General features: G+C 36.0%; 1 protein-coding gene across 1 annotated transcript in view; it reads left to right on the forward strand.

Annotated features, from left to right (window-relative positions):
* LOC129225751 (synaptogenesis protein syg-1-like) overlaps positions 1 to 14365 on the forward strand; it is a 240936-nt gene that overhangs the window by 112446 nt on the left and 114125 nt on the right. The window contains exon 3 of the mRNA XM_054860249.1: positions 12926 to 13264. Coding sequence (XP_054716224.1) covers positions 12926 to 13264 — 339 coding nt within the window. The remainder of the gene's footprint in view (positions 1 to 12925; positions 13265 to 14365) is intronic.

The following is a 14365-nucleotide window of genomic DNA, read 5'->3' on the forward strand; positions in this document are numbered from 1 at the left end:
ACGGGAGGCCTGATCTGTTTATTACAATGACATGTAATCCTGCCTGTCCAGAAATCACTAGAGAGCTCATTTCAGGTCAAAATTCATCGGACAGACATGACTTAACAGCCAGAGTATTTAAAATAAAAGTTCAGAAATTAATTGCTCTACTTACAAAAGGTAAAATTATTGGTGACATGAAGTGCTTCATGTACACGATCGAGTGGCAAAAGAGAGGTTTGCCTCACGTGCACTTACTGCTGCGGTTGGTGGAAAAATTACGCCCCAACCAAATCGACGAGGTCATAAGTGCGGAGATACCAAACCCAGAAACTGATCGAAAGCTCTATGATACTGTGACTAAAAATATGATTCACGGTCCCTGTGGTGCGCTAAATCTGTCATCACCATGTATGAAGGAAGGAAAATGTACCAAAAAGTATCCAAAGCCACTTTTAAAAGATACTCAAACCAACGACAAAGGATATCCTTTGTACAGACGTAGAGCACCAGAAGATGGCGGCCGTACTATAACTCGAAACACCCGATGTGGAATACAGGAAATATTGGTTGACAATAGCTGGATTGTTCAATATTCTCCTCTTCTCTCTAAAAGTTTTAATTGTCATATAAATGTAGAGTTCTGCAATACGGTACAGGCGATAAAATATATTTGCAAATATATAAACAAAGGGAGCGATCAGGCTATTTGTAACATCCGACAGCAAGGAAATGTCAATATTGACACGAGAGATGAGGTGCAAACATTTCGAGCCGGTCGTTATGTGAGTAGCAACGAAGCAGCATGGCGGATTTTGGGTTTGCCTCTGCATGAGAGACACCCAACAGTCACTCATCTTGCGGTACATCTGCCCAATGGCGAGCGGATTTACTTCACAGAAAGCAACTTAAGGGAGAGAATGGCTGCACCACCTAAGACGACGTTAACAGCATTTTTCCTGCTTTGCCAAAATGACACATTTGCAAAAACATTACTTTATGCTGACGTACCCCGCTACTATACATGGAACGTGTCCTTGAAAGAATGGAAACGTCGTTTAAAAGGAACACTAGTCGACGGCTGGCCAGGTGTGAAGGCAGGAGATGCTCTTGGGCGCATTTACACAGTGCATGTTAGTAACTTCGAATGCTACTGTTTGCGGATGCTGCTGAATGTAATACAGGGTCCCACTAACTTCTCGGATCTAAAAACAGTTAACGGCCAAGAACTTGAAACTTTCCGACAAGCTTGTGAGAAGTTGGGGTTGTTGGAAGATGATAACCAGTGGGATGCCACAATGGAAGAGGCCGTGCTGTTTCGCTCTCCTTCGCAAATAAGACAACTATTTGCAATATTGATATGCACTTGCGGTTTATCCAATCCTCTTCAACTATGGGATAAGTATAAAAATGCGTTATCAGAAGATATCTTGCACAGATTTGAAAGGATGGATGAAGTCAACAATGATCTATGTTGGAATGAAGCACTAAAACTTATAGAGGACAAAATAATAACGATTTGCGGAAAGAAATTGTCAGACTTCGGTATGCCCACTCCACAGCGTCGAGGAGAGCTTTCGACCGATTTGATCAAAGAGCTAAGCTACGATACCGCTTTATTAAATGCTCAGGTCAGCGAAACTGAGCCACGCCTGCTACCCGAGCAAAAAGGCATTTATAACAAAATATTTCAACGAGTTGCGCTTGGTGAAGGCGGCCTTTTTTTCCTTGATGCCCCAGGCGGTACAGGCAAAACTTTTTTGCTTAACTTGCTTCTAGCAAAAATTCGTAAGGACCGTAATGTTGCATTAGCTGTCACTTCCTCTGGGATAGCGGCAACATTACTGAGCGGTGGACGGACGGCACACTCTGTTTTTAAATTACCTCTTAATCTGGCAAGCGAAGAAACCCCAACGTGCAATATCAGTAAGAACAGTGACCGCGGCGTCCTCTTGCAACAATGTAAGCTGATAGTGTGGGACGAGTGCACTATGTCACATAAACGCGCCATCGAGGCGCTTGACCGCTGTCTACAAGACATCCGAAGCAATCGAAAGTTGATGGGTGGTGTGGTAGTGTTACTGGCAGGGGATTTTAGACAGACTTTACCTGTGATTGAGAGAGGCACTGCAGCAGACGAAATTAACGCATGTCTAAAAGCTTCATATCTGTGGACCAAAGTTGAAAAACTTTATCTTACCACTAACATGCGAGTCCAGTTATTCAGTGATGTCGAATCGGGAGCATATGCTCAGAAACTCCTAGAAATTGGTGAAGGTCACCTAGACACCGACCAAGAAGGCATGGTTCTTTTCTCACAGCAATTTTGTCATGTTGTAGAGACGGAAGACGAACTCATTGATCAAGTTTTTCCAAATCTGGAACAATATCTTCCCGATGAAAGATGGTTGTGTGAAAGAACCATACTGGCACCAAAAAATGAAACTGTTGCGAAAATAAATAAAAAAATCATGGACAAAATAACCAGCGAAACATCAGTGTATAACTCCATCGACGCAGTCATGTCATCCGATGACACTACGAACTATCCTGTGGAGTTCCTAAATTCTTTGGAGGTATCCGGAGTGCCGTCACATAAATTAGAACTAAAGATAGGTGTACCCGTTTTGTTAATGCGTAACTTGGACGCGCCAAGACTATGCAACGGTACTCGGTTGCGAGTCACCGAACTAGGAAGGCATATTGTGAAAGCCACAATCTTAACTGGAGAAGCCAAGGGAGACAATGTTCTTATACCACGCATCCCAGTCATACCCAATAACTTACCATTTCATTTTAAACGCCTGCAGTTCCCATTAAAAGTTGCATTTTCAATGACTATCAACAAATCGCAGGGTCAAACCTTAAAGGTAGCTGGCTTACATTTGGGCACGCCATGTTTTTCCCACGGTCAGCTCTACGTGGCTTGCTCACGCGTTTCTAAATCGCAAAATTTGCATGTTTATGCTGAACGGAAAAAGTCATTTAACATAGTTTATAGGAGTATTTTGCAGTAGCTATCTATAACTTATGCATTACCATCTCTCATCACATATATCCGTACATCTACTGTGTTTACTCTTATTGTGTTTATATATGTACAGTATGTTTTACTAATATTTTTAGGGAATAAATCTCAGTTTACTGATATTTTTTTTAATTCATTGCTGTTTTTATTCGTAACTTCTTTCGAATTGGATAGTTTTGAGTTATCTTAATAATCTTACTACTATTATATATGCGAAAGTTTGTCTGTATGGATGTATGGATGTATGAATGTTTGTTACTCTTTCACTCAAAAACTACTGAACGGATTCTTATGAAACTTTACAATAATATAGCTTATGCATCAGAATAACACATGGGATAGTTTTCGTCCCGTTATGGGGGGCAAAACCCCCTTAGGGGGGCAATAAAATAAAATTTTCGTATAAATCTTATTACTATTATATATGCGAAAGTTTGTCTGTATGGATGTATGGATGTATGTTACTCTTTCACGCAAAAACTGCTGAACGGATTTTGATAAAACTTTACAATAATATAGCTTATGCATCAGAATAACACATAGGGTAGTTTTCGTCGCGTTATGGGGGGCAAGACCCCCTTAGGGGGGCAATAAAACACAATTTTTTTTATAAATTCTCTAATATTGGGATGAAAATATACTTGCACATATTTTCATTATATGTCCATCGAAAGCTCTGATTTTTCTGCTGAAGATGGCACCTGTTCGAAATTTCTAAGTAGAATAAAAAACGAGTTATGAACTTTTTAGTTCCATGTTCGAAGGCTTTCCTCAACTTAATACCATATTTAGTGTATCATCTTAACTCCCTGTCGATAGCGACAATTGTATTGTTGACTATCTTTGCTTTTCGTGACTGTTCAAGGTTTTTCTCAAGTCAAATCTTGAAGTAAGATTTTTGCACAAGATTGGCAAATAATACATGATTTGGCTGATCATTTTCCACTTAAACGTAACTTTATTGTAATTAATGGTTTTTATTAATATTTATGCTGATTGAACACTTACTCATTATCCAATCAACCAGCAGATCGCCAAAATTTTTGCAGAAAGATTTCCGTAGCTGATGCATTTGGCAGTTTTTTCAACGTCGCTGTTTTTGAAGCCAAAGACTACGTCATAATGTTTCTCCGCTTTCACCATGTAAACAAAATATCGCCAATCAAAGAATTTTCAAAAGACTTTTTTTTACTGTGTTAAATAATCCAGCAACTAAATTAGGCAAATCCATAAACAGCACAAAAACTTCCATTAATTTTCCTTTTTGCACAATTTCAAACAATCACCAGATTTTACTACTTATTTTGGAAACATTTCGGATGAAACTGTTTACGGCCATTTTATGGTGACCAAAAGTATCTCAGCATCTGGTGACGATATCTCTGTAATGAAAGTTAATATCATATCGTTTTACGAAGTAAAAAAAGAAGGGGGGAGCATCATCGAAGGTACCCCAAAAGGACTCTCGCAAATTCGGTAAAATCGCACGAAGAACCCACAATGATTGAAATTTCCCAAAATAACTAAAGCAAGTACAAGGGGATTATGAGCGCGGCTACATTTTTTTTAAAAAACTTCGTACTTCAATAGCCATGCAGAGAAGGTTTTAGACTCCATGTTAAAAAAAAAGTATCAACAGATTAATCTTTTTAAACATGAGATGATTAATTTCATGTTTTGGAAATTTGTGTATGTTTAAATATAGTGCTTTCGTTTCTAAATCAATACTATTTTGTTCTTTATACCTTATGGCTATTTTAGTTTTATGGGTAAGGAAAAAACTCGATTTTTAATCACGTCAAAAAGATGTGTTTTAAATTCTTTCACTTAAAACAGAAAACAAAAGCAAATAACGATTTTTTCTCATATTTATTACTGACCCAGGCAACGCCGGGTATTTTTGCTAGTATATATATATATATATATATATATATATATATATATATTATATATATATATATATATATATATATATATATATATATATATATATATATATATATATATATATATATATATATATATATATATATATATATATATATATATATATATATATATATATATATATAAAACCGTCATCGCGCCAAAAAGGTGAAACGTTTAATTTATTCACAATGATTCTCAGTATCTCGCTGTAGGCAAGAGTACAATAGATTAAATGTCTCACAATCCTTGTCCTCCAATATGTCTTGTGCAAGGTATTTAGGTTCGCTATCGTAATCTAAGTTGATTCTAATTATTTATTTAAACCATCAATGTATTAATTTTGTGCCGTTAATTAATACTGAGCTATCAACATTCAGTTTGATGTTCCCTTATTTCAAATCATAATTTAACAATTAGTACCATCAGTTATCAGTATGAAATTTCAATAACATTAAAATGTTTAAATCGGAAAATTCATTAATTTTCAAAGAATTAGACATTTGTGCAGGTCTTGTTTTCCAAAACAAAGAACTGAAAAAACAAAACAGCAACACCAAGTTTTAATTCTATTATATAGTAACTCCATCTGATAATAAAAATAAAACTACTTTATATCCAATTTATTGTTGAATAAGTGAAGATATATTTATGAAAAGTTGTTAATTATGCGTCGAGGTAAGCGGATGTCAAACTTAATACTGATACAGTAAAACCTGTGAAGTTGACCACCCTTGTAAATTGATCACCTGTCTAAGTTGACCGCTTTTTTCAGGCATGGAATTAGCCCTTTTCATATAAATCAACCTTTGTAAGTTGACCGCCTGCTTAAGTTGACCACTAAAGTGGTGCACCGCAAGTGGTCAACTTACAGAGGTTTCACTGTAGTGCCAAATTAATCAACGGCACCAAATTCATTGCAAATTCTACAAATTTCGTTAATATGAATACTTCACAGCTAAAATAGTTTTTAAATTGTTTAAGTAATCCACATAGATAAATACTTAGGCATTAGACATCATTAAACGTTTACTACAGAGATTAATGCCTAAATTTAACTTAAACATCGTAAATAGATGAAATACAAGGTGTAATTCAGAAGTTTCAAGACTGATTTTTTTTTTCCGAGAAGGGTGCGGATGGGCTGGGGAAGTACTGGGGTGTGTCAGTGAACGAAAGAAAGCTGCGGCAATTGATTTGAGAACACTGGAGAGTGCGCATCGCTCGGTGCGAGAGTGAGTGTCAGTAACTTCGGTCGAAAAGTGGGAGATACGAAAAAAGATTTTCAAACTGGAGTGCTCCGCCGCTAGAGGGATTGAGTCTGCCGCGTCCGCCTAGCAATCAAGGGCGATCGGATTCCCCTCCACGACAACGTGCCCGCTCACACGTCGCTCACTGCCGACGAAGTTCTGGTCAAGTTTAACGTGACAACACTGGCGCAGCCATGCTACTGCCCTGACTTGGTTTCAAGTGACTTTTTCACCTTCCCCTAATCAAGACAGTTCTAAAAAGGAAGCGATTCTACTCCATCGCCGAAAAAAAAACAGTCCAGCAGGCTTCGACGAGAGCCCATGATAGCATGTTTCCCAAGCACTTCCAGAAGGGCAATAAAAGACGCGCTGGTAGTGCTGTGTTGATGGGGAAGGGTCATATTTTGAAGAATTTTAGTGCGCTGTACTTATATGTCCAATAAATTTCTAGTTCTGAGATCAGTCCTGAATCTTCTGAATCATACCCAGTATACAAGAAGAAATAGTTATATATTTATTGTATTTTATATCGGACCCTTCTATTTCGTAATAACATACTTCAATGCTTAGCATTAGTTCCTGTCTAAAAATTATAAGACTTACATTAAAAGTAAATTTTTTGAAGATTGAATACACTGCATCTGTTTTCAAAATTTAGAGGTTCAATAATTTCAGTCAACCTTTTAGATAACTAGATAATTTCAACGCCAATTTCTTGATTGTAGGAACGCAAACGTAATTTTCAACAGATTAATATTTAAAATAATGAAACAAACATGCTTCAAAAGATCCCTTTTATGTTTTTCGAAAAAAAAAACCGCACACACACACACACACACACACACCTCCGTGTGTGTGTGTGTGTGTATCAATTAATTCACCTTCTTTACAGACCGTAGAGGTATTCACAAGCTTCAAATGGCAACTTCCTATTACTTACTTGGGAACATGTACACTATCATTGAAGATTTCTCATATTGCACGTAAAAGAGCTGCGTATCAAATTCTCTAAGGTTAGAAAAGGAATATCCGGTTATGGAAGACGTGATGTGATTTTGGATGCAAGATAAGAGTACTTCTTTTGGGAAGCAATGCCAAGAAAACGGAAACTTTGCAAATCGGAACGATTCTAGTTTAGTGATATGTTATACTGCAAATTCAGCTTTTACGTAAGATATAAGATAAACCGCTACATTCAAAGATAGAAACATATGACGTACTTCGGCTACATATAAGATAAGAACTATGGAATTTTTCTTCTATTTTCTCTGAATTAAGTGCTTGTTATCAGAAGATTATGAGATACACTACTAATGATGCATTTACAAAATAGTTTTGTGATTATTTTAGTTCTAATCCCTATTAGAACGTTCATTTGAATTATTACATATTTTAAATGAATATTATATTCGGTTTTTAAAATTTGAGCTTTCAATGGTATTTATTGCGAGTTATTCAACTAAACTTCCAAAATAATTCTTAAATAAAAGAGTTAATTTTGACTACATATAAACTATGAACTATGGAGTTTTTCTGCTATTTTCCCCGAGCAAACTCTCACCAAAAGATTAAGAGACACACTACAATTGATGCATTGATAAAACATCTGTGATTATTTTAATTATAAAACCTAACATAGTTATCATCTGAACTACAACGTGTTTTAAATGAATATTATATTTGTTTTTCAAAATATGACCTTTTAGTGATATTTATAGTTAATTCTTTAAAGTTTGCAGAAGTCGATACAAATTTATAATAAGCTAATTTTGGGGGATAAACTGGATAAGCTACTGCATTTAAATTAATATATTAGATACTAGCAAAAATACCCGGCGTTGCCTGGGTCAGTAATAAATATGAGAAAAAATCGTTATTTGCTTTTGTTTTCTGTTTTAAGTGAAAGAATTTAAAACACATCTTTTTGACGTGATTAAAAATCGAGTTTTTTCCTTACCCATAAAACTAAAATAGCCATAAGGTATAAAGAACAAAATAGTATTGATTTAGAAACGAAAGCACTATATTTAAGCATACACAAATTTCCAAAACATGAAATTAATCTTCTCATGTTTAAAAAGATTAATCTGTTGATACTTTTTTTTTAACATGGAGTCTAAAACCTTCTCTGCATGGCTATTGAAGTACGAAGTTTTTTAAAAAAAATGTAGCCGCGCTCATAATCCCCTTGTACTTGCTTTAGTTATTTTGAGAAATTTCAATCATTGTGGGCTCTTGGTGCGATTTTACCGAATTTGCGAGAGTCGTTTTGGGGCACCTTCGATGATGCTCCCTCCTTCTTTTTTTACTTTGTAAAACGATATGATATTAACTTTCATTACAGAGATATCGTCACCAGATGCTGAGATACTTTTGGTCACCATAAAATGGCGGTAAACAGTTTCATCCGAAATGTTCCAAAAATAAGTAGTAAAATCTGGTGATTGTTTGAAATTGCGCAAAAAGGAAAATTAATGGAAGTTTTTGTGCTGTTTATGGATTTGCCTAATTTAGTTGCTGGATTATTTAACACAGTAAAAAAAAGTCTTTTGAAAATTCTTTGATTGGCGATATTTTGTTTACATGGTAAAAGCGGAGAAACATTATGACGTAGTCTTCGGCTTCAAAAACAGCGACGTTGAAAAAACTGCCAAATGCATCAGCTACGGAAATCTTTCTGCAAAAATTTTGGCGATCTGCTGGTTGATTGGATAATGAGTAAGTGTTCAATCAGCATAAATATTAATAAAAACCATTAATTACATTAAAGTTCCGTTTAAGTGGAAAATGATCAGCCAAATCATGTATTATTTGCCAATCTTGTGCAAAAATCTTACTTCAAGATTTGACTTGAGAAAAGCCTTGAACAGTCACGAAAAGCAAAGATAGTCAACAATACAACAATTGTCGCTATCGACAGGGAGTTGAGATTATACACTAAATACTGTATTAAGTTGAGGAAAGCCTTCGAACATGGAACTAAAAAGCTCATAACTCGTTTTTTATTCTAGTTAGAAATTTCGAACAGGTGCCATCTTCAGCAGAAAAATCAGAGCTTTCGATGGACATATAATGTAAATATGTGCAAGTATATTTTCATCCCAATATTAGAGAATTTATTTAAAAAATTGTGTTTTATTGCCCCCCTAAGGGGGTTTTGCTCCCCATAACGCGACGAAAACTACCCTATGTGTTATTCTGATGCATAAGCTATATTATTGTAAAGTTTCATAAGAATCCGTTCAGTAGTTTTTGAGTGAAAGAGTAACAAACATCCATACATCCATACATCCATACAGACAAACTTTCGCATATATATAATAGTAGTAAGATTAGTAAGATAACTCAAAACTATCCAATTCGAAAGAAGTTACAAATAAAAACAGCAATGAATAAAAAAAATATCAGTAAACTGAGATTTATTCCCTAAAAATATTAGTAAAACATACTGTACATATATAAACACAATAAGAGTAAACACAGTAGATGTACGGATATATGTGATGAGATATGGTAATGCATAAGTTATAGATAGCTACTGCAAAATACTCCTATAAACTATGTTAAATGACTTTTTCCGTTCAGCATAAACATGCAAATTTTGCGATTTAGAAACGCGTGAGCAAGCCACGTAGAGCTGACCGTGGGAAAAACATGGCGTGCCCAAATGTAAGCCAGCTACCTTTAAGGTTTGACCCTGCGATTTGTTGATAGTCATTGAAAATGCAACTTTTAATGGGAACTGCAGGCGTTTAAAATGAAATGGTAAGTTATTGGGTATGATTGGGATGCGTGGTATAAGAACATTGTCTCCCTTGGCTTCTCCAGTTAAGATTGTGGCTTTCACAATATGCCTTCCTAGTTCGGTGACTCGCAACCGAGTACCGTTGCATAGTCTTGGCGCGTCCAAGTTACGCATTAACAAAACGGGTACAATTATCTTTAGTTCTAATTTATGTGACGGCACCCCGGATACCTCCAAAGAATTTAGGAACTCCACAGGATAGTTCGTAGTGTCATCGGAAGACATGACTGCGTCGATGGAGTTATACACTGATGTTTCGCTGGTTATTTTGTCCATGATTTTTTTATTTATTTTCGCAACAGTTTCATTTTTTGGTGCCAGTATGGTTCTTTCACACAACCATCTTTCTTCGTTAAGATATTGTTCCAGATTTGGAAAAACTTGATCAATGAGTTCGTCTTCCGTCTCTACAACATGACAAAATTGCTGTGAGAAAAGAACCATGCCTTCTTGGTCGGTGTCTAGGTGACCTTCACCAATTTCTAGGAATTTCTGAGCATATGCTCCCGACTCGACATCACTGAATAACTGGACTCGCATGTTAGTGGTAAGATAAAGTTTTTCAACTTTGGTCCACAGATATGAAGCTTTTAGACATGCGTTAATTTCGTCTGCTGCAGTGCCTCTCTCAATCACAGGTAAAGTCTGTCTAAAATCCCCTGCCAGTAACACTACCACACCACCCATCAACTTTCGATTGCTTCGGATGTCTTGTAGACAGCGGTCAAGCGCCTCGATGGCGCGTTTATGTGACATAGTGCACTCGTCCCACACTATCAGCTTACATTGTTGCAAGAGGGCGCCGCGGTCACTGTTCTTACTGATATTGCACGTTGGGGTTTCTTCGCTTGCCAGATTAAGAGGTAATTTAAAAACAGAGTGTGCCGTCCGTCCACCGCTCAGTAATGTTGCCGCTATCCCAGAGGAAGTGACAGCTAATGCAACATTACGGTCCTTACGAATTTTTGCTAGAAGCAAGTTAAGCAAAAAAGTTTTGCCTGTACCGCCTGGGGCATCAAGGAAAAAAAGGCCGCCTTCACCAAGCGCAACTCGTTGAAATATTTTGTTATAAATGCCTTTTTGCTCGGGTAGCAGGCGTGGCTCAGTTTCGCTGACCTGAGCATTTAATAAAGCGGTATCGTAGCTTAGCTCTTTGATCAAATCGGTCGAAAGCTCTCCTCGACGCTGTGGAGTGGGCATACCGAAGTCTGACAATTTCTTTCCGCAAAAGAGATTTTTATTAAAATTATGCTAAATTTTTAAAATATGATTCCTTTTTATTTTTTTTTCACTTCTTTCAAATTTGTTAAAAAAATATTCTGTGACAAAATTTGCAGACATAGATATTTAAGAACAAGCTTTTTTTATATATATATATAATTTTGCCATGTTCAAACTTAGAGCAGGAGTTAGAAAGTGGAGGGGGAGTTCAACCGTCGGCATAGGAAACGCTGATCCCATGATCAACCAAAGGTCCCATGTCACATGGTTCAGCTACGACGAATGGAATACACGTTTACGTGAAACGAGTGAAATAAACATGATTTCTTCCAATAATTTACTTTGAAATCTACCACGTGACTGCAGGTCCTTGCTTTAAAATTTGAAAGTTTCTGTCTCTCTATCGTTTGTTCCTTCTCAATGTGTTTAACACTAGACAGACTGAAATGTTATACTGTATACCCAGAAAAACTGCAGGCTCCAGTGTGGCCCCTATTTTTTTTTTTTTTTTGGTAAATTCTTATAAAAAATCTTAATGAGTGAGTCCACTTGCCCGATGCAAATTCTTATATTACTAAATAAAAACTTAATATGTTATTATTTTCAGCTTTTCTGTCTTTATTTGGCAAGAGGTAGAACTAGTTAATCTTTCCAAGAGCAATGTCTACGATTTGGCTGGTAAGCAATCGGTATTGTTTATAGCATTTGGATATCCAACCGGTTATATGAAGAGAAAGTTACAGGTTAAACTAGAATGAGAGAATAGTGTAAGTTTATGCAACAACAATTAGGTGAAAAGAAAAAAGTACCTTTTTTTATTGTAAACTTGCCTTGTAGCCGCTGTAGCGCCTTCCATCTTTCCAGGTATATGGATCAATATTTACAGTACTATGAGGCGCATCATAAATGATTAAATAATAATTCTAATAGTGACATATAATGCAAAGTCAGAACGTTCCATTATGCTACATCAGATGTTATTCGAGTTATTGAACAAAAAACAACGCGAGGGGCCACACAGGCCGCTCCGTCTTTCTAGTGTTAACCAGTAACAAAGATTTAATCTAAGGTCCATGTATTTGATCGGGAGTCGAATAGTGTGGTGAATAAGGGCGAAAATTATATCTAAGTTGAATACAATGAAATCCTGTTACAACGAACTTCAAGGGACCACAAACTTTATTCGTTGTAACGAAATTTCGTTGCAATGGAATTAAAGTAATGTAATGACAATTAAAACGGACTGAAAATCTATTTCTTTGAGTTGGGTATTTCGTTTTATTTGTCTACGTTGCAACTGGATTTCATTGGATTTGTAGGGACTGCGAGCTGGCTTCAAGGGACCACAAAATTTATTCGTTGCAATGGAATTAAAGTAATGTTATTTCAATCAAAATGAAACTGAAAATTATTTTGTTAAATTGAGTATTTTGTTTCATTTGTCAACGTTGTAACTGGATTTCACTGGATTTATAGGGACCACATGCTGTCTTCAAGAGACCACAAACTTTATTCGTTGTAACGGAAACTTTGTTGCAATGGAATTAAAGTAATGTAATGGTAATCAAAATGATACTGAAAATATGTTAAGTTAAATTGGGTATTTCGTGGGTTTTTTTTTTTTTTTTTGTCTACGTTGTAATTGGATTTCACTGAATTTGTAAAACAAATTTTTTTACTTCAGAGTACTTAACAAGTTATATTTCTTTGTTGCAGAAGCTCCTTATCCCCCCATAATCGAAGACACTTCCATTCGAATAGTGCAAGGAGACCCCTTCACAGCGAGAGCAAACGAGCCCAAACGTCTTCATTGTCTTGCACGTAAAGGCAATCCCCCTGCCACAATTAAATGGTTTCTGAACGATGTTGAGCTAATAACAAACGTAAATCAATCTAATATGCGTGATGTGGAGAAGCGGAAGACGTGGCAAGCTGTTAGTGCCCTTGATATGACCTTCACCAAAGAAGACAATCACAAAGAACTCAAATGCGTAGCTATCCATGACGCTTATGACACTAAAGCAAAAGACATTACGGTGATTCTGGAAATACTATGTAAGTATTTTAATTCATATTGTGCTCTTTTACTAATAAACGCGTTTATCAAAACAATATTTGAGTGTACTGCAATAAATTAAAAACAATATGTATGGTTAGTATTATTTAATTGATATTGTGGCTAGGCAACGAAATTTTACTATAAAGCAATCACGATTGCTTATTGCTTTCACTTGGCCGTAAATGGTGTCCTATCTTTTTTGAAGTCCACCGGCCTCCACGCGGGTGCTCCTCCTGATGCATCTTAGGTTTAGGCAATAAAACACGACACGAAAATTTCATAAGAGGAACTAATGTTTCAATCACTATTTAGGGACTGTATTCCCTTCCCGTAAGGGGGGAAAATTGAAAAAGAAAAAAAAGTCGGAGTCGGATGTTTCAAAAGCAGGAGTTAGAGTCGACCATTTTCCCTCCAACTCCGCAGCCGTGATAAACCAAACTAAATTTTCAAAACGATGTCCAGATGATACATGGATCCTTATTTATTTTTAGAAAATACAAATTTTCATATAGGTTAAATACTTTTGAAATCGTGCCCATTTCAAATCAAGTATTTTGCTGTCCCCCCCCCCCCAAATAGCGGATTTTGTGCAGAATTTTAATAGGATGTAACTGTTCATATGCCTCTTAGTTGTAACTACTGTGCTTAAAAAAAAAAAAAAATCGCTGATGGTCATGTGACAGGCCCTGCCTGATTTGAAAGGAATGACTCTTACGTAAAGGTAAAAGAGTTCAGGAAAAAAACAAGACACGATAACTCAGAAAAATGATTTGTTTATTGTAAAAATCTCGTTTGAATTGCTTTGGAACTTGATAACTAGATTAAATTGTTTTACTTTAGACATTAGAGAGAGAGAAAGAGAGAGAAATTGCTTGATGGATAGATAGTTTTTTACTATATAGTACTATGTATTAATTATTTAGCTCCTTTACTTTCTGTAAGATATTTGTGAAGTTTCATGCAATAGATAGGATTCATACTATTTTGCGTATGAAAAAATGTTGTGTAGATCATAAAGCCATTTGTGCACTCAAAGTATGAAAAACCGGGGTTTTTTTCTTTCAGTTAAGATTAAAATTTTAAAAGAAACATTGAAA

Source organism: Uloborus diversus, chromosome 7 (assembly GCF_026930045.1).
Source record: "Uloborus diversus isolate 005 chromosome 7, Udiv.v.3.1, whole genome shotgun sequence".
Taxonomy (NCBI): Eukaryota; Metazoa; Arthropoda; class Arachnida; order Araneae; family Uloboridae; genus Uloborus; species Uloborus diversus.